Consider the following 22,222-nt stretch of genomic DNA (forward strand, 5'->3'; position numbering starts at 1 on the left):
CACCGAATCAAGTGCGTTCCGTTAACCTCGAAGTACTAAACACCCGTTCTTCTAGTTTAGTAGTGACTAGAACAACATCTGGGTGGGGGTGTAAAACCCGATAGATCTATCTTTAGGATTCGCGCCTACCAGTTCATAAACCAATAGTTAAAGTTACCAAGCTAGGGGATTTTTGATTCAAACCCATGTAGAACGTAATTTTAGTCACTTGTGTCCATAACGTAAATCATTTATAAAAATAGCGCATGTATTCTCAGCCCAAAAATATTTAAAGTTTAAAAGGGGACTATATACTCACCTAATGTATTTTGTAGTAAAAATACATATAACATCATTTAATATGTGCAAGGTTGGCCTTCGATTCACGAACCTATATCATTTGTATAACTATTAACACATATAATGGAAGTCTTATAACCTCGTTTAATAATAAAATATACTTATATTATATCTTACTCTTTTATTTGCAAAGTACCAGTTATAATAGTACTTAAAACAAGTATAATAAAAATAATTTTAATAGTATTAGTAAAAAAAAAAATAATGATAGCATTAATAGTTTTAATAAAATAACAAGTTAAAAGTAATGATACTTTTAATATTATTAGTAGTTTTTAAATAAACTATAAGTTTAATAATAAAGGTAATAAAATTTTGATAACAATACTTATTAATAACAAAATTAGTAGTGAGTATATTTACTAAGATCTTAATAATTATAATAACAATATTCTTAATCATAATCAAAATAATAATAATGATAACAAGACTTAAATGATATTACTATTAATGATAAACACATTGTTAATATTTAATAATCATAATATTATAAATAATAATATTACTTAATAATGTTTATTTAAAATAATAATGAAAAATATAATCTTAATTATAATAATAATACTAATAATAATAATAATAATATTAATCAAAACCTATTAATAATAATATTAAAAATTCTAATGATATTCATTATAACAATAATAATAATAATATTAGTTTTTGGTTTTGGAAGCTACCTTAAAAAGTCTTTCTAAAAAGATATACCCGAAGCCGGGCTCGAACCCGTGACCTCCCGTTCATTCACCTACACCCTAACCATCCGATCCAATATGTTTTTCTGTTTGATATTTCCCATTTTATTCTTATAACTCGGAATTAACTCCCTCCCTATCTCTTCTTCTCCAACCAATTCGACTATAAAACATCCAAGACACCAATTTGCTTGTTTTATCTTGTAACAGAAACAGATAACCTACCTATATACGTGTTTTAATTTAACTAACTCGAAAAAATAAAAAAAAAATAAAAAGACAGAGACCTGCTGTCGCAATTTTTTTTTTTAAAAAAATTTGATTTTCAGTTTTTGAAAGTGTTTTAAACAACGATTATAACACGAAGTATGTTTCAATTGATTCATGGAAGCTATATGACTCATTGATTTCAGCGAAAATAATACCTGTAATCTCAATTTGATTTTAGAACACTAGTTTGAATTTTTATTTGAAAATCTTTAACTGACGAATTAATAATCAAACTGAAAAATTACAACTTGAAAACTTACAGAATGTTTCACCGAATGATCCTTAACAACTCTGTTTCATTAGTTTTTGTAAAACAAATTGCATTCAAATTATAGTGATAAAACTATGGCGACAGAGGTAACGAACAAGAAGATAGAACAGAGAATAAATAACAAAATCAGATAACATAAAATCTGTTATATGTGGATATGAATCGATCGGTTTATAAATATGGAGAAAAGTCGCCCCTGGTTCACGAGCCAAACAGATCCCATAAAAGCGAACTTGACAGATATATGATATGCCTAAATACAGGTAATCTATATTTATTTATTTATTTCTTTACAATATAGATATATTATAATTTAGTAATTATATTAATAATTAATAATAATATTAATAATATTAATGTTAATAATGATAATAATATCAAAATAAATAAAAGTAATAAAGAAAATACTGATAATAAATTAAAATGAAAATTTTAATGTAAAGCTAAGTTTAATAATGATGATAGTAACTATAAAAATAATAATAATAATAATAATATTAATAACATTAATATCATAATTATACTAAGAAGGATAAAAATTTTAAATATCATGATGATTTTAGTAATCAAGTTAATAATAATACATTTAATAATACTAAATAAATTTATACTTTTTTTTTTTAATGCTACTAATACTAATAGTTATAGTAATATAATAACTATAATTAAACTTGTAATTTATTAATATTACAATCTATTAATTATGTAATATTATCATATATAATAAAATTTATAAATTATATATATATAAATATATATATATATCTTTACATTTTTTTTTTTACACACCAATGTTCGTGAATCATCAGGCATGGTCAAAAGGTAATTTAATTATCCGAATATAGATTTCAAACTTTCTAGACTCAACATTACAGATTTTGTTTATCGTGTCGGAAACATATAAAGATTAAGGTTTAAATTTGGTCGGAAATTTCCGGGTCGTTACAGTGATCAAGTTCGCTCTCTTCACAAACTGTTAAAAGAATGTGGAGATAATATTTTTGTTAAGTACCGGGATGCAGAAATTGACTTCAAATTTGATTTAGAGTCATTCGTCAGTTTTCTTCCTCATATCACTAATAAGGAATTTTCTCAAATTCATATCAACTGTTATGTAGCCGCAATGATTTCTGAATTAGAATTTTGGATTGAAAGCAAAAAACTAACCTTATTTCAAAATACGGAGATCGAGATTTCTTCTACTTTGATCCAGCCTCATTTCTCATCAAACGATTAATCGAAGTTTTTCAGGATTCAACTGAGGAAAGAATACATCAGAAATTCTTCGCAAAAAGAAAGGAAATATATTCTGAACTCGTGCAAATCCTCACTATGTTAAAATTTCCATTTACAACTCCGCAAAGAAAGATCATTCGAGAAATATCTGAAAACCTTAAATTTACTATCGGTGATCCTAACTGCGTGGAAGATCTTTTATTTCAAGACACCGTGTCAAAACTTCTTTTAGAACTTAATTATCGAGATATTGGGCCTAGGGATGGAATTTCAAACATTAAAAAAGTTATAAGGGCTTTGGTTAAACTTATAGACGACATCTGAGGTTTACAAAAGCGTGAACGTAAAATGTTAAGTGATGTTGAAATATTTTCAGTACACTCCGCTGATTTACTCTGGATGGTCAAAGAAGCTTTGAATTTATCTTTTTTTTCCGTGTCATTTCTGGAACTTAGTTGTGGAATCTGTGTAATTTATGTTATTAATAAAATATAATTTTTTTTAATTTTACTCCGTCCATTTGTCTTTTCTTTTAATTTTTAGTTTAATTAGTAAAAATAACCGGATTAAGATCCGAAGCAAAATTTTATTTATCTTTCGTTAACCTAGTGAAAATTTTAAAATTTTAAAAATATAAAATTCACGAGTCGGGTCGGGAAAATAAGCCCGTGAGCCACACGGGCCCATTTTTCTTCTTGATTTTCTTTCCTCCTCTTCTTCTTTTCTCTCCTTTTTCTTTTTCTTCTCCTCCTTCCCGTGTTCTTCGACCGACGGCTCCAAGCACCACTCACCATCATCGAATCTTGACCAAATTTAACGATTCCAAGCTCTAATTCGCGTCTCTCGTACCTCCTAAACACGTTTCCATCTTCAATTTCTCATAAAATGTACTCTTTCACGGTTAAAAATTGAGTTTTTACTCGAAGTCAAATTTTTGACTTTTGAGAAAAATTGTGTTTTATGCCAAATTTTGAATTCCTATATGCTTAATTAGACAATGTGATTGATATGTGTTAGTTTTTAGGTTCGATTGAGGCATTTTGGTTCACTTTCAGCTTTTGATTCGTTAGTTTAGGTTTTTGACTAGAAATTGGTGAAATTTTTGGTAATTTGATGTTTTGCTAGCTCATGTAGGCTTAGTGATTCATCTAGAGTGCTTAGAAACTAATTTTGGAACAATTTAGGATTGTTTGGTTGAAATTTGAATTTTGATAAAACTATACAAAATTAGGCTTAGAGTTTTTCCTATAGTTAAAGCGTTTTTAAAACTTAGGATTACTTGGAAATAGATATCATTGACTTGCAAAAGAAATTGGAGCCTACTTTTTATTTTTCTTATTTTGTACGTTTTAAACAAAATGAATACTTTTTGATAAAAATGGTCTTAAACCTTGACTTAAGGACGTTATAGGCAAAGTTTGATGTTTAAAAATATTTAAAGTAATTAAAAATTGTTATTAGAATCATTGTATGCTTAAAAATCATCTCATTTTGCTCAAAATTGCTTATTACGACTAACTCACTATAATTATTATTTTTAGCATTATTTGTTGCAATCACGAGTATGCTTTGAATTTTGCTTAAAAATAAGTTTATAGTAAGTTTAGATATTGTTTGTGGTGATTTTGGCCATAACAAGATTGAAGGTACGCGCTACGCGTCTAGACATATATGATAGAAATTTGATAAATCTAACGATTTGAAAAGTTTAAAGTGCTTCAAAATTTACCCTCGCACGTTATAGGTATTCGTTAGAAGCAGTAAATATATGTGAAAATACTGACCATAAAGACAATAAACAGAATGCAACTAATTATACAGACATGCTTAAAGTACCTGACTTAGCATATTCACTTAAAAGACTGCATTTCCTAATGGAAATTTGCAGAAATACACCAATACATAAATACCATAATTTACAGATCAAATTGTTTAACCAAGGATCAGGAAGTTAACAGACAACGATAATTTATATCCTAAAGTAGCAAAACAGCACCAAGTAACCTGGTTTACAAACTTCCAGTCGTTAAACCAAAAGAAATTGCTGATTGTGCCCGCTACCCCGCCTGCGATCAGGCCTGAAGGCTCCCACACTTTCTCTTTGCTCCAGTGTTACCTTTCTTGGAGTCATCGGGGAATAAAGTTCGCTTAGCTGTCTTCTTTGAACTCCCTTCTTCTGGTTCTCCTTTCTTTGTTTGCTCCTGCTTCTGTAACTGGACAGTTGGTGGAGTCTACTTCTGTACATGCTAAAAAAACAGGAAAAAAACCCGTTGTTCGTTAGAAGTAATTCTTGCGGGTTACCTGTGTTGCGAAAAAAAAAACCGTTGATTAATAGTACCTTTTTAGCTAACCAGGCCTCCTTTTTTATGAAATTGGAAACCAAAAGTAAATTTTGATTTAGGTTGCTTAACAAACTGATAAACAATGCTGAAATCACCATTGAATTTGATAGTATTCGATTAAAATAATTATAGTGAAAACCTGAGAATAAAGAGGATGCGCTGACAATTGTAGGTGGACTAAATACAACACAAAAATAAAAACCTTAAATATAAAGGTTTTTAGAAAGGAAAAAACCTATATTACACACTATTAAAAGAAGGTGGATCGAACATAAGCAACCGGTAACAACAAACACTAATTTATTTTGTTTGGCTAAATTGTCGTTCATCATCACCGCATCTAAATTCCCGTTCATCACCACCACATTTAAACTACTTGAAAGTAAACATAAAAAAACCAACATGATATATATCTATTAACCTAAAAATGCAATGCACGGAAAGAAGCAAATTACATGCCTTTACCTTCGGATTCAAGGAGAACAGGCGATTTGCATAACGTTGTTATTTCCAAGCACCATCAACGACAACACTACCGCCATCCAAATAAGCATCAACTTTATGCTGATATAGCCACACGTGAATTTAAAAACAGTTAACAACAGGTAGTAATCAAACAAACAACAAAATCAAAAGAAAAATAATTAAATCAAAAGATATCAAACTTTTGTAATAAAGTTCATTCAAAACAGTTCTAGATCAAAATTGTTTATCCATAATACAATACAAAATGGGGAACATAGACAACATAAAAACATAATTAGTAAAAGCATACCTGAGATGCAATGTACCTGGGAAGATGTTGAGTACCATGTGCAAAGAGGAGTAACCAAATTGACAAACTCATGGGCATCAAGATGGTCATCATCTTTCGTAGCGGGATATTTTAGTTTCAAAGATAATTTAACAAATAAACAATGACATCATCGAAGCAACCAATTTACCTGAGCATTAATTTCACACTTAGATTACATTCCCAAGAACCTTTCCAGTAAGCTCCACCGCTAAAATTAATCACACACAAAAAAAAGTTATTAAAGTAATTAAATCAATGACTACAATCAATAGTTAGTTGATACGTAATAATAACATTATATACGTTTGGATCAACAAATTAGCACAAAAGTCATAATTTGCAGCAGGAACTTTAGTGATTTGAGCTCATTGAGAAGGAACATCAGTAGGTTCCGTTGTGACACTACATAGTTATGAAAGATTACACATTAGTATAAATAAATTGATTGAATATATAAGAAACAAATACAATGTAAGAATGTGTTTTGCTTATTTGTACATGTAATCTAAGTGAAACTCGTGGTTGGATCTTTTAGTAAAATCAACATGCATCCCTCACAATACCTTGAATCAAATCATAAGATGGGTATAATTTGTCCATACTAATATTAATGTTAACTTGAATCATTTGCAGATTCAGTTCTTCCGTTTAACTACTATCAAGATGTGTTTCCTGTGCGGCATCAATTCCATCAACAAAATTCCAAACAACACCGACAAATCAACAAATTATATACATCAAGTTTCAAATGAAATTAATTATCAACAACTCAAAAGCCAAGTCCGTAAAGACGGTCAAACAACTCAACCAAAATTTTATGCATGCATGCCTCAAGTTTCATATTCCTGTAATATCACGAATCATATTAAACATCGATGTCATCATCAACGTAGGTCAAAAATGACACCTCTAGTCAACTGAAACTTAAAAACTTACCAGATTGCATCTGCTATGACTTATTAACCTCAAAAGTTCACAACAAAAAATATTAAAAGAATAAATACTGATTAAAAGTATCACCTTCAATGTGCGACGGGACTCTGCAACGTGCACAATGAATGACATCAAAGATCTTACTGGGAAACGGCAATCTTTGGGTACCCATGACAGCTGAAATGGCAGGAATACCCCTTTCGAGTGCAAATTGCACTTGAGCTTCGTGCTCCTCTTTTAGTGCAAACAACATCGTGACGACATCACGCTCGAAAAGGTAACCCCCGAAGCTTGCCACTCTACATCCAACGTTTAGTATCACACGGGCTCTTTTTTCCCATTTCTGCAAAATATAATTAGAAATAGAGTTTAGAAATCGATATTAGTACAAAACTTATTGCTTTCGGGAGTAACGGCTTAACAGATACTAAAAAGGTAAAAAACCTGCATAATTTTACAAATAAACTAATGCAACTAATAGATCTGTTAACAAAATAAACTCACTATCATCTTTTATTAATAACTTTACATAGTGATGAGTTGAACATGTAATAGTTTATGTTTTCATTCAATAATACTAAAAACACCATTCATGATCTGTCAAACTACAAAAATTATATGGTTAGCTAGGGATAACAAAGCAATAAAGTGTAGTTAGGCCTACAATAAGATGAACTACTACACATTTATCAATAAAACAACAATTTGAATCGTACAGTACAATTGAACTTAATTATTAACTTCACATGTGCATATAGAACTATAAGACTTGTTGCACAATTTATACTCAGGTCAATTTTAATTGAATTAATTTTACGTCTCGGCATTAAGGTGTATTTTGTCCTAATTCGAAGTTCATAGATTTGAGATACATACAGCATCAACGATGGAGTCAAAGTACCGAAGCGAGTTGTCGTCTCCATAGGTAGCACAGACCGTCATTCCTTCAATCATGTTTAACAGCAGTTCCAGGGTCTAAATAATCAGAAAAAAACATTCAGATTACATCAGGAAAAAGAAGAAAGCTTTTACCTTTGGATGCAAATAAATAAATCCTTGTCATGTTATTAGCTTTTCAGTTTCATGAAGTTACCTTGCTGAACAAAGCGTGAGCATTCGTTAATCTTGTTGCAATGGGCCAACAATACGGAAGGCTATTCTCAGCATTGCTATCGACTGTATGGGCCGCAGATGGTTCACAAGGAGACGTGTTTTATACAACCATTCTTGTGGAAGGTTACTAAAGAACGAATAAAGTAAAGCTACCACATTTCTTATTATCATAAACACATGACATAAAATTAGTTGTTGAAATGAAATCGACGCCCATAAAATCTAATTCATGCTATGAACATATGTTAACAAAAAAAACATATTGTAACTTACCAATAACGGTGGAGGTATTGTCCTGAGCAGCCCAAGTAGGATCTAACAAAGCATAACCAACAGCAGAATCTAGTTCACTAGCTATCAGATATCTTACCATCCGTAAGCCACCAATTGTCTTTAATCACATGTATAAAATTCTAGAAATTGAAGAAGAGATAATACTAAAAGTGAACTTGAGTAAACTTAAAGAGAGAGCTAGTTGCAAGCTGCAAAATTTTGCAAAATTATTAGTTATTTAATACTTGATATCCATCACTGTCATTTATAGCCCTTAGGGTGACTTTTATCTCTATGGTCGTTAACCATCAAAATCACTTCCGAGCATCACAATTCAAAGCATACATTAAAAGTCAGATATAACTATACATATACATTATTCAAAAATACATGACAATAATACCAGTGTATTTAAATCTGCAACAGACAGATAATAATCAATTAATTCTCCTTTTACTTGAATGTCTCATAAAATCTCAACTCTTTTCCTAACTGGCGGAGTCAAATTCTCAAGTACATCAGAGTGTTCGCTGGCTAACTTTTGAAGCTTATTCTGTTAATAAGCCATTCATAAAAGTACAAAAAAAAAAAAAAATTAAGAAATCATTAAACTAGCATCGATCATCATATTGTAATTAAAAGCAATTATATGTAAATAATGATAAAAACCTTGAGGGCGTTTAGGAGACCAGCACGATCCTCAGCACTAATCGCTACAAAATAAACGAAAAGTAATACAAATAGTGTTATTGTAAGAAAAAGTACTTTTATTTATAAGTTAATGACGGTGGAAGTTGAACGTACCGGCAGTTGCCGTTAAGGATGCCCCGGACATGTCTAGCTGCTCTTTCTTATTGTTGCCCATGGTGACAGAGATGGAAACCCTAATGAAACCCTATAAATTGGAAGTGAAATAATTAAATACAATGGTATGAAATGAGACAGGAAAATTACCATTAATAAAATAGCGATGCCTCAAACCCTAATATTTGCCCCTTCTTCAATCGTTGCTTTAACAGATGCAAGCGAACCCTGAAACCCTAATTTGCTTCAATTGTTGTTTGCAGAAAGTAAATGGGTGTTGTGATGGTCAGATTAGAAGAAAAAGTGGAAGAAACGTGGGTACGGTATGGGTTTAAGGTAAGGTGGAAAAAGTGGGTATGGGGTGAAGTTATATCTATTGACTTACGCCTCAAACCCTACGCCAACTCAATCAAAAAATACTCCGTATCTGTTTGTGTCACTAAAATAAAATAAGAAAAAAGTAATTTAAATAAAAAAACGTGAAAAAAAAAAAACAAAAATCTAATAGCGTGAACAGTTAAATTTGTGTGAGGGGAGCTGCCACGTGGACCAATCAGGTTGCGAGGATTACTTCCCCTAATAGAAGATGGGTAATTGACTATTACAGGATATGGAAAATGCCATTTTTAAAGCCCTCATTTCGAAAAAATTTCAAAAAATATAAGCATTTTTCATTTCTAAGTGTTATTATAAGTCTTATTATTTTGGAACATAACCTATATTATTTGACTCTCGCATATGGCTAATTATCTACCCGAAGAATACGAGTTGCCCCACTCCATTCACGGGCAAGATAACCCGGCGGATAACGAACCATTCATGAGAAACTGAATAAATAGACAAAAGGGTGCCAACAAGTACATAAATTGGGAGATAATGGAATAGTGTGGGTGGGCCGATGAGCTGAGACAGATTTTGAGTTTTACGCACACGGAAAAACAAACAGCGCATGGCAAAAGCTGTTTGAAATCAATGAAGGGGTGTATCAGGAACCGTATGCAGAGTTTATGGCAACATGGAGAATTGAAGCAAATGTTGACTAGGAAGAATACAACAGTCATCAATGCATCCATTTCCGCCATTAGAATCAAATGCATCACCTGACTCATGCACAGTTCGCAACCCATTTGGAACTGTACAAGAGCGTACACGTTAACTGATCAGTGTTTAAGAGAGGATACACCATCCTGAATCCAATCGATCATCAAGGTTTCTGGCGAGCCTACACCTCTGATAATGAAGCCTGGAGGTCAAGTAAAAAGCTCTCAAATTTCACTAACCCCGTTCATCGCATTCTCCACCATCTCATTGCCAAAACTCTTCACCCAAAAACCCAACATAACGGTGCTGTCACCATTAATGATACGCGCCTAATGCACGCCATGATTCATAACCAAAATATGCAAGTTACACACCTTCTAGCTCAAGCATTTAATAATGAAAGGAATTCTCCGAGAATAGTTGTGCCAGTTTTGGAGCCATTGTCACCAAACTCCTTCGTCGGATGCATGTTTTGGGTAGTCTTGAGAGATTTGGATATATGATAGCAACTGAGTCAGAAGAGATAGGGTACAGATTACTGCATACTTAGCAGTACATTCGAATAGAGGATGAGCAGTTGATAGTTGCAGCTAATCCAGCAATCCCAGACTCGGAAGATCGAATAGTTCCTGGGGTGAGAATTAGGGGATTTAGGCCTGATACGAGGACTAGTGATGGTAGGAGACGGCGAGGTTCACATGAACCATGGGATGAGGATGATCCTACCATGCAGGGTAGGCCTACTGACACCCACAGACACTCGTCAGTAGATCAGGGAGATCGGCCTCGATTTGAGCCGTTCCATTACTATATGGGGGATTTTCCCGGACGAGAGAGGTGGTTCGCTGAAGCTGCTATATTTCAGAACCTAGATCATTTCACGCACTACGCGGACTGGCAACTTAACGTTACCCCGTATCCTCACGAGTATCCGTAATGTTCGTTCACAGAGACCCTAGAGGTGCAGGGCCTAGCCATCAGTACACACCACCACCTCCTCTGCCTCAGCATCATTACCACCAGCGCACGGTCATTCCATCTCCTCCAAGGGAACATAACACAGAGGCCGCGTCAGCACCCACAGAGATACATCCGCTAATGTTCAGACAAGTGCGTGGGACCAGGCTGCGAGTCAGTATATGGCTGAGGATGTTACACAAGGTATGGGTGGAATGGGTATGAACCTGAATTGGGGAAGAGATCTGCAAGAAGGGCAGGGTTGGCACACAGGGCCTATGACTCACATGAGCATCTCATCACTCACAGGACTGATCGCACGTTCAGACGAGATTCAGTTCAGGGTATCTTCAAGGATGAACACTGCAGAATTGGCACAACAATTCACTACCAACGAGGAGATGACCGATGAGGGGCAATCAGCCCTTAGACACCCAAGACAACCCCGCACGAGCGTGTCATATTCTCTTCCGCCACGCCAGCCAGATCAGCCATGATTCTTCCCATCTCTATTTCATTTTATGATTACTTGTGATCTTTCGAAACATTATTACATTATGTTTGTATGCCTAATCTTGGGCATAACTACTTTTATGTTTTTTTGAGTTTGTATGATAATTAGAATAAATTGCATGAATATAACGTCACAAACAAACGACGATCGCGACCAAACATGTGATGCCCGTACAAAACCATCGTGTACAAATCATCAACAACAGGATCATTACAAGGTTAAGTACTACATGCTGTAATAAAAGAAGTTGCATTCACGATAGAAAGGTGACGTCATAATCGACATCAAATGTTTTACACCAACAGTATGCTTCTACGAATAGCAAGCATGACTAAATGTATGTGACCCTTAGGTCGTTACAAAACATAGTTTCAAATGTATTAAAGTTTGAATGCAAGATAAACAGTTCATGCGGTGATAATCACTAGAGCAGCGGGTGTCTACGGCAAGACTAGTACACAGCGGAAGCAACCTTAAGCACCTGAGAAAAACATGCTTAAAAACATCAACACAAAGGTTGGTGAGCTATAGTTTAAGTATAACAGTATGTAAGGTAGGCCACGAGATTTCCGTGCTACAAAGAGAGTTTCAAAACAGTATGATAAAGTATATGTTAACCGTGGGCACTTGGTAACTAACTTAACGTTTATACCCCCTGAAAGTACACTTGGCAAGTGCGTATGTTTACGAATTATTAAACACTCGTTAAATGCTAGCGCTACTAGCCCGAGTGGGGATGCCAAACCCTATGGATCCATATCTAAGATTCGCGTTCACCGGTTCAAAAACCAATGACTAAACGTTACCGAGCTAAAGGGAATGTTTCTGCCGTTATATAACCCACACATATATAAAGTTTAAGTACTCGTGCCTAGTATGTAAAACATAAAATCCGCATGTATTCTCAGTTCCCAAAATAAGTTAAAGTAAAAAGGGAATGCTATAACTCACAATGATAAAGTAGCGGTAAAGTATGACTCGGAAAGTAAGCAAGTAATGAAGGTTGTCCAAACGGGTCCTCAACCTAAGTCAAATAGTACTAAGTCAGTAAATCATCCGAATAGGTTTAAAAGTATGTAAATAAGGTCTTAAGGGTCATCATCATTCATCATTAAACAAAAGGTGTAAAGTATGTTTCGTTCATGAAAAGAGTTTAAAACAAAGGCTGAGTTCGGTCAGTCACCACGGCCTCAATACCTACTGAAATAAGGTGAGACCAGTGGCCATGGCTCCGTATATGAGTCCTTTAGTTTTGGTAAAAATTACAGAAGCAAACTCGTCTTCGTTTGACCGTGGCGACGGTCTAAGTGCGAGTTGGTCAGAATTTTCAGCACAACGTTAAATGGACATAGTGACGATCGGAGGGCCATAAATCCTAAACCGTAACTTGGATTAAGATGAGTCCTATATGAAAAGTTATCTACTCGAACAGAGCTATTTGAAAATCATAATTACAGTAGCCCAGGTCTTACGAGTCAGACACAGTAACAGTAAAATAGTAGGGTCAGTAGGTTCCGATGGTTCTTGGTGCTCGATGCTTATCATGGTCCTCATCCTTGATGCATATATCTTCAAGTGTACAACTCTTGATGTGTTTGCATCATATTAACCAAGGTTTCACCATCATAACACTTGTGCAAGTCCAAGACATGTAGCACAACTCACTTAAGAGTTGTATGAAGTTTGATGAACCAAAGTTACATCAAGGTCTTAGATCTAACACTTACATGAACTTTAAAACTAATATTTAAGTTACAAACTTGAAGATAACTTATGAAATCAAGATCTTAAGTTGTAGAACATAGTTCTTAGTTAGATCTTGAAGATCCAAGACTCAAAAGTCTAGATCAAGCATAAGTATACAAAGTTATAATTAAAGAAAGCTTACTTACATGTTCTTGAACTTTTAAAGTTAATTTTAGTTCAAGAAAGTATGAGATCAAGACTAACTTGTAATACTTGACCATTTAAACCAACAATCATGAAATTAAAGTACATAATACAAAGAAATAAACTAAGTAAACAAGTAAAAGGTTCATGGTTGTTCATACTTTAAAGATTCAAACCAAAGTTTGATCTTTAGAAAGTAAACTTTAAGTTTACTTCATGAGCTTCAAGTATGATTTTAATCAACACATAAACTTACAATCTTTTTGAAACAATATATGTAGAACATAAACTAGAAAGTTTAGTTCTTGTGTGTTCTTGTAAATACAAGATAAAAGAAGAATGAAACTCAATCTCACGTTATGTGGTATGGGTTTGTGTTTCATTGAGACTAATGCTGTCAAGTCCACAATATTAGTGTAGCAATGGTAAAGCAAGATTTTTCCCTTTTCAGCCATGGCCTTTTCAAACCCCTTCCTTGGCAATTGCAAAATTTGAACCTAAGACTTTTTGTAAGGATCTCACTCATATTTCTTCTCACGTAGTATATCATTTAAACCAATCCCTGATTTTGTACGTTTCAAGGAGGTTTCTAAGTTTGATTCTTGAAAACATGTAAGTAATAACAACAACAAAGTTCAAGTAACTTAAATAACAACCAAGTACAAGTAACAAACAAACAATGATGATGATATGAGAGTGATATGGATCGGTTTTACAAAGAAAAGAAGAAGAGAAAAAGTTCAAGTTGCTTACAAGAATGGAGAGAAAAATGAGAGAAAAGTGAGAGAAATGGAAGTATGAAATGAAGATATGTGAGAGTGAAGTGTTACTAGTGAATCAAGTAGTAAAAAAAAAAATTTGAACTCTCCCATTGATCAATGTAGGCTGACGGTTTCACAACACATGGGGGGAGAGAAAAGTCCACAAGATCTTCATGTGTTTGGCTCCAAAAAGATGGTTAATAGGTGTTAGCTCATGGGGACATGGTGTGACTAGATTCCAAGCAAAGTTAACCATCTAGTTTAGTTCTAAATAATACTTACATGAAGTAATGGGCTTAATTAATCCACTAAAGATGTAGGGTGGGCTTATAAGCCCAATATCATGAGTTCATAACATTAACAAGGCCCAAGTTCAAGTATTTAACAAGTCAATCCAATTAAAGCCCAAGTAACTAACTAATAACCATAGTTAATTAAAATGATTAACAAAATTTAATCATGAATGTAAATAATACCTGAAAATATTATTCGTGCAAGTTTCGTGTGTCACAAAGACGTTTCGGGCAATTAAAGTCAAGTACGGGCAATCATGGCAACATGTAAATGTAATAACATACATTCGTTTAATCACAAGTATTAATAATAACAATTATTAATAAATAAACGTTAGAAAATCCAGGGTCGTTACATTACCCACTTGTTAAAGAAAATTTCGTCCCGAAATTTAAGCTGAGGTAGATGGAGGAGTCGGGAAAAGGTGAGGATACTTCTGCATCATTTGATCCTCTCGCTCCTAGGTAAACTCAGGTCCTCGTTTGGCATTCCATCGTACTCGGACGATCGGAATCTTGTTGCGTTTCAAAGTTTTGACCTCACGGTCCATAATCTCAACAGGCTCTTCCACGAAGTGGAGTTTGTCATCAATTGTAAGTTCTTTCAGTGGTATGATAAGTTCGGGTGCAGCAAGACACTTCTTCAAATTTGACACGTGGAAGGTAGGATGAACTGAGCTCAATTGTGCTGGTAGATCCAAACGGTAAGCAACGGGTCCAACACGTTCCAAAATTTCGAAAGGACCAATGTATCGTAGGTTTAACTTTCCACATTTTCCAAAACGGATTACACCTTTCCAAGGTGCAACCTTCAACATTACACGGTCGCCCACGTTGAATTCAAAGTCTTTACGTTTAAGATCAGCATAACTCTTTTAGCGATCACGGGCAGTCTTAAGTCTAGCTTGAATCTGAGCAATCTTCTCCGTCGTTTCGTGGACTACCTCGGGTCCGGTGATTTACTTTTCGCCTACTTCGGCCCAACAAATAGGAGATCGGCACTTACGGTCATACAATACTTCAAAAGGTGCAGCATTAATGCTCGAGTGATAACTGTTGTTGCAAGAAAATTCGGTGAGTGGCAAATGCCTTTCCCAGGCCTTTCCGAAATCGATGACACATGCACGCAACATGTCTTCCAATGTCTGAATCGTTCGTTCACTTTGCCCGTCAGTCTGTGGATGATAAGCAGTACTCATGTCGAGACGGGTTCCCATGGCTTCTTGTAAGGAACGCCAAAATCTAGAAGCAAAACGAGGATCGCGATCTGAGATGATCGATAAAGGTACACCATGACGAGATACAACCTCCTTGATGTATAGTTGAGCAAGTCTCTCCATTGTATCCATTTCCTTCATCGCTAGAAAGTGTGCAGATTTGGTAAGACGGTCAACAATAACCCAGATAGTATCGTATCCGCCCACCGTCTTTGGTAGCTTAGTAATGAAATCCACTGTGATCCTTTCCCACTTCCATTATGGGATTTTCGGTTGCTGAAGTAACCCAGAAGGTCTCTGATGCTCGGCTTTAACCTTCGAGCAAGTCAAACACTTACCAACATAAGTCGCAACGTCTTTCTTAAGATTCGGCCACCAATACTGTTCTTTAAGATCGTGGTACATCTTGCCCGCTCCGAGATGAATTGAATATCTTGACTTGTGGGCTTCATCAAGTATAAGGTTCCGTAGATCTCCATAATAAGGTACCCGAATTCTTCCGGCTTAACATCGGAGTCCAGACTCCCTAACCTCGAATCGAGAGAAAAGTATGTTCAAATGTTCGTGAGATATATTCTCCTCCTTGAGAGCCTCATCTTGGGCTACTCTGATCTAGCTGTTGAGGTTCGAATGGATGGTGATGTTCAGAGCCCTAACACGAAGGGTTTCCGTCCTCTCCTTTCGGCTTAAAGCGTCAGCTACAACATTGGCCTTGCCAGGATGATAACGAAGTTCACAATCGTAGTAGTTGAGCGTCTCAATCCATCGACGCTATCTCATATTTAGTTGCTTCTGATCGAAGATGTGTTGGAGGCTTTTGTGGTCGGTGAAGATAGTACTCTTAGTTCCATACAAATAGTGTCTCCATAATTTGAGTGCAAAGACAACGGCTCCAAGTTCAAGATCATGCGTAGTGTAGTTCCGCTCGTGAATCTTCAGTTGTCGGGAGGCATAAGCGATAACCTTTGATCGTTGCATCAGTACACAACCAAAACCACTTTTTGAAGCATCGCAATAAACAACAAATTCGTCACTACCTTCGAGAAGCGATAAGATAGGTGCGGTGGTTAACTTCTTTTTCAAAGTTTGAAATGCTGATTCGTGTGCGGGTTCCCAAATGAACTTCTTGCCCTTGTGAGTCAGCGCGGTCATAGGACGCGCAATCAGAGAGAAACCTTCAATAAACCTTCGGTAGTAACCGGCGAGACCTAGAAATTGGCAAATATGAGTTAGAGTAGTGGGGGTCTCCCACTTGCTGATGGCTTCAATCTTGGCGGGATCAAATTTGATACCCTGGTCGCTCACAACATGACCCAGAAATTGAACTTTCTTCAACCAAAATTCACACTTGGAGAATTTGGCGTAAAGTTGCTCTTGTCTCAAGAGTTCAAGTACTAGTCAGAGGTGTTGCTCATGCTCTTCTTCGCTCTTAGAGTAGATGAGGATATCATCTATGAAGACGATAACAAACTTATCCAAGTACGGCTTGCAGACTCGATTCATGAGATCCATGAACACGGCAGGTGCATTGGTTAATCCGAATGGCATCACGAGAAACTCATAATGACCATAACGAGTTCTAAATGCAGTCTTCATTACATCGCTTTCCTTCACCCTCAACTGGTGATAACCGGACCGCAGATCGATCTTTGAGTAGACACTCGATCCTTGTAGTTGATCAAAAAGATCGTCAATTCGGGGCAGGGGATACCGATTCTTGATTGTCAATTTATTGAGTTCACGGTAGTCGATACACATACGGAAGGATTCATCCTTCTTCTTCACAAATAAAACAGGTGCGCCCCAAGGCGAGAAACTTGGTTGGATAAATCCTCGATCTAACAGTTCTTGTAGTTGACTCTGTAATTCTTGCATCTCGGAAGGTGCGAGTCTATAAGGTGTGCGAGCTACAGGTGCATCTCCTGGCACTAAGTCGATCTGAAACTCTACTGCTCTTGGCGGCGGTAATCCGGGAAATTCCTCTGGGAAGACATCGGAAAATTCGTTCACAATTCGAACGTCGTTCACACTCTTCACCTCTGTTTCTACTGTTTTCACATGCGCTAGGACAACAAGACGTCCCTTCTTCATAATCTTTTGTGCTTTCACGCAACTGAGGTTCAGCTTCGAGGTACATCTCTCTCCGTAGATGATCAGTGGCTCACCGTCTCCATGTGGTATACAAAGAGCTTTATCTCCACAAATAATATCGGCTCTTATCTTGCTCAACCAATCTATACCAACGATCACGTCAAAACTTCCCAATTTGATAGGTATCAAATCAATTTCGAAATCTGCACCAGCTATGTTGATAATTGCTCCTCGACTGATATGGTCAACTTTCTCAAGTTTTCCGTTGGCGACCTCGATAAGCATACTTTCTTTTAACAGGACTAACGACCAATTAATCTTATCACAAAAATGTCTACATACATAACTTCGATCCGCACCAGTATCAAACAAGACAAAAGCTAAAAGATTGTTGATTTTGAATATACCTGTCACCAAGTCGGGGTTTTCGCGTGCGTCCCTTGCATTAACATTGAAAGCTCTAGCGTGCGGTGGTCTGCCATCTTTTCGCTTATTTGGATACGCATTTCTGAAATGGCCCGTCTGCCCGCATTCATAACACTTCTTCGGCCTGTTGGTGTTTGGCTTCCCATTCAAAGTGGTGACCTTGCAGTCCTTGCCGATATGTCCAGTCCGTTGGCACTTTTTGCAAACAACATTACAATACCCAGTGTGGTGTTTGTAGCACCGTTTGCATTATGGTAAGGTTACCTTGTAGTTCGGATTGGAGTTGGTGTTGTTGTTGGGGTTGGGGTTTCCACCGTTATTGTTTTGCCTCTTGGCGGGGGTTTGATCGTAGGTTCTCCCCCTGTTGTTGTTGTTGTCCCACTTTCTCTTTTCACTACTACTAGCTTCAAACTTAGCCTTCTCCGGTTCATCAATGGTGATTTGATTCATGAGTGTATGCGCCATGCGCATTGCTTCGGGAACATTCGGTGGCTTGGACGAGGTGACGTTTCCCTTAATGCTCTTAGGGAGTCCCCAGAAGTACCTTTCCATTCGCTTGAATTTCGGAGTGACCATTGTCGGACACATCAGGGCTAGTTCCAAGAATCTCCTGTTGTAACCATCAAGGTCGTTCCCAACGGCCTTTAACTGCATGAATTCCATTTCCATCTTTTGTATCTCGGTTCTCAGACAATACTCCTCAATCATGGCACACTTAAATGCTTCCCATGGCGTAGCATACGCCTCATCAATGTCTTGCGCCTGTGCCATTGTATTCCACCACGTGAGTGCGCCGTTAGACAGCGTGCAAGAAGCAAATTTGGTTTTGCTGTCCTCCGAACAGTTGCTAACTTGGAATACTGATTCTAGCTTTTCGAACCATCTAGTGAGACCAACCGGTCCCTCTGTGCCGCTAAAGTTATGTGGTTTACAGCTCTGGAATTCCTTGTAAGTACACCCATTACGAATGGGTTGAATAACCGGTGGTGGTGGCGGTGGAGCTTGGGGTTGCATTTTCGCAATGGCTGCGGCTACACGTTCTTAGATCATCTCTTCAATTTGAGTAGCAGTAGGTGTGGATCGACCGTTAGCCATGATGTTCTAAACAAAAATTTTGACTCAAGTCAAAATCCAGTATTCAAATAGTAATAATACAGTATACGACAACCAACATGGAATCAACACATCACATGTTATTAAATAACGCATCTAGGTACAAATACCACAGAATCATCGTACAGTAATGTAAATAGAACATCGTGCAAGAATTAAATAACGTAAAGTTCCATTCATTAATAATAAGTTGCATACATCTGAATAAGTCCGTACAATACATAAGTGAAACATAAAACTACAACTAGATTACATAATGAAATCTAAATACAAAAGCCCTACGGTGAAGGTGGGTGAAGGATGTCCAATACATGGGCTATCTGGTCCTCTAGCTCAGCAACTCGAGCTCGGAGGATCTCCACCTCCCTTGTCAATTCCTCGACAGTGGGAGATGGTGGGGCAGGTGGTGCTGGCGGTGCAGGCGGTGCAGGTGGTGCCGATGGAGCAGGTGGTGCCGGTGGTGCAGACATTACATAACGGGGTGCAGATGTTCCGGCTCCAGAAATAGTCAGTACGTAACGGGGTGCCTTACGCACTTGTGGGTCGGCAGGGTACGGCACAAGCCGCTTACGAGCAGTAACCCTACGACGCCGACCAAATGCGTCAGTGAAAGCACGACCTCCATTCACCCCTGGAATGACGGTGCCATCAAAACGGTACCGCTTCTTCGGCGGGGTGGAGGGTGCCTGTATAGGTACATCAGCAGGGTCCTCATCATCACTGGAGTCGTCTGAGGAGGTGTCGTCGGATGAAGCATCAGTGGATGACGGGTCGTCCTGTAACGTCCTCCCAATAGGGTCTGGAAGGAACTTCACTAATATCAAAACAAACCAACATATTATAATAAACGAGAACAATACTAAATGATGAATTTAACTTTAATGAGTACGCAGCGGAAAATGAAATGTCGTTACAATGACAGGAATAACAATATCGTAAATGTTCACATGCAGAAGTAATAAATGCGATATCTCTTGATCCTATGTCCAAGTAGCATCACATAAGTGGTAAGTATAAGAGCTTGAATCAAACAGCACCTGAGACAAAACATGCTAAAGTGTCAACCAAAAAGGTTGAGTGAAGTTCATAGGTTTAACAAAAAATTTGTCGTTGTTTTAGACCACAAGATTTAGTTTGTAAAGTTGATCTCCCGCAGGATCAAAAAGTTATGCCAATGCGTGATATTTAGACTAAACGTTCAAGTTTTGCCCCATGACAAGTTGTGTCTGTCCTTGTCGGTTTAATTTCATTATTAAGTAATACAATGACTTGGTCAAATGTATCGGGGACGTTACTCCCGATAGGCCTACCCCCAATAATTAAGCATGCCGCAGCAATTAAAAATATCACAGTAGGGACTTAGTCAGACATAGCCGGGTATAGCATAGTTTAACAGTTTGGTACTTGTGTCTAAATTGTAAAAAGTAAAAACAGCATGTGTCTCACCCCAAGTAAAGTAAGTGAGTTTGCTAGCAATAAAGAGGGGCTATGAATTCACCTTAGTAAGTAGAGAGAGAGTTATTCCTCGGAATAAAGAGTTGAACGAGTGAGCAGGAAAGTCAACCTATTGACATTTAAGAGTAGTTAAGTGTTTTGCCCATGTTTAAGTTTAAGTATGTGTTTAAGTATAGTTTGTTTTACTAAGTTTCTATTCCTAGTAAGTTACTATTTTTATAAAGTTTCCATTTTTAGAAAGTTTCTTATTTTACTAAGTTCCTATGACTAGAGAGTTTCTACTTTTATCAGTGTTTTCCATTTTAGGATACTTGCCGTATTAGATAAGCTTCCAATCACCCCTTTCCCTTCAAATGGCTAATTTAGATCTAGGGGCTTGAGCCATAGGACCCTTTAAATCGGAAATCCAAACCCTCTGCCTAGAATCTCATAGAAACCATTCGTCAAGAAAGTTCGAAGATCTATACATCTCTAATACATATCCCAGAATGTTTTTATGTTACAATATAAGTAGTAGGTTATAGGTGCTAGTAATAGTAATAGTGTATACATGTTATTTATTTTATTTTTAATTGCATATAATTTATAACATTATTTACATATTTCGGTAAAAATAATAATCGAAATAAAAAGTAAAAAGTAAAAAGTAAAAAGTAAAAAGTAAAAAAATAAAAAGTAAGAAAAGAATACTTACTAGTAGTAATTCTTCAAAGAGAGAATGAGAGAAATTTTGGTGTGAGTTTGAATGAGAAATGAGGGGTATTTATACTTGAAAAAATTAGGTAAAAAGAATAAAATAATTAAAAGAAAAAGAAATATTTAATTCTTAATGGGATTTTAAAATTAAAAAGTATTAAATGTTAGGTCATGGGATAATGCACAAAATAAAATAATAAAAGTAGTTTTTCCATTAAAATTTTTAATTAAAAAGTAATTTATTTATTTATTTATTATTTATTTTAAGGATTTTTTTTATGTAAATAAATAAATTTATTTAATGTTTTTCCAAGAATATTTGTCAATAATATTTTATTTTATTTTTATTTTTTTATTTAATTAATAAATACAAATTTTCATAAAAATAATAAATAATTCGGTATTTTGTATTTTTAATAATAATTATGATTTTAATTATTAAACTATAGCTTTAGTAAGTTTGTAAATATTATTACATTTATATATAATTGGATTTATTATATAGTTAAATATATAATACATTAACTAAATAATAAAAGTGATACAAAGTTTATATACTTAGTTAAATTATTTCAAATTATATAAATTAATAATATATTATTTATTTAAGCGTACATTGTTGACTAAAAATTACTATTCGGTCAATATTTAATTGTATATAACAACCCTTAATACATATAGTCAGACATATAACCC

At 35.6% G+C, this 22,222-nt stretch overlaps 1 protein-coding gene across 15 annotated transcripts; it reads right to left on the reverse strand.

Annotated features, from left to right (window-relative positions):
• Positions 1-4,795: 4,795 nt before the first annotated feature.
• Positions 4,796-9,396, reverse strand: LOC139851473 (probable methyltransferase PMT26). 15 transcript variants are annotated; one of them, XM_071840531.1, is made up of 9 exons: positions 9,250-9,396; positions 9,073-9,163; positions 8,938-8,981; positions 7,976-8,821; positions 7,759-7,857; positions 6,513-7,225; positions 6,253-6,351; positions 5,150-6,157; positions 4,796-5,057 (listed from the first exon to the last, which is right to left on the reverse strand). In XM_071840531.1, the coding sequence occupies exons 5-6, from the start codon at positions 7,834-7,836 to the stop codon at positions 6,938-6,940; spliced, it is 366 nt and encodes a 121-aa protein (XP_071696632.1). In that variant the 5' UTR covers positions 7,837-7,857; positions 7,976-8,821; positions 8,938-8,981; positions 9,073-9,163; positions 9,250-9,396; the 3' UTR covers positions 4,796-5,057; positions 5,150-6,157; positions 6,253-6,351; positions 6,513-6,937. The 15 variants fall into 15 exon arrangements, 14 of the variants coding, with proteins under 14 accessions (XP_071696632.1, XP_071696629.1, XP_071696630.1 ...); XM_071840528.1 differs by having other exon boundaries at positions 6,448-7,225; XM_071840529.1 differs by having other exon boundaries at positions 5,150-7,225; positions 7,976-8,122; positions 8,269-8,821.
• Between the last annotated feature and the right edge of the window lie 12,826 nt (positions 9,397-22,222).

The sequence above is a fragment of the Rutidosis leptorrhynchoides genome, chromosome 6, assembly GCF_046630445.1.
Source record: "Rutidosis leptorrhynchoides isolate AG116_Rl617_1_P2 chromosome 6, CSIRO_AGI_Rlap_v1, whole genome shotgun sequence".
NCBI lineage: Eukaryota > Viridiplantae > Streptophyta > Magnoliopsida > Asterales > Asteraceae > Rutidosis > Rutidosis leptorrhynchoides.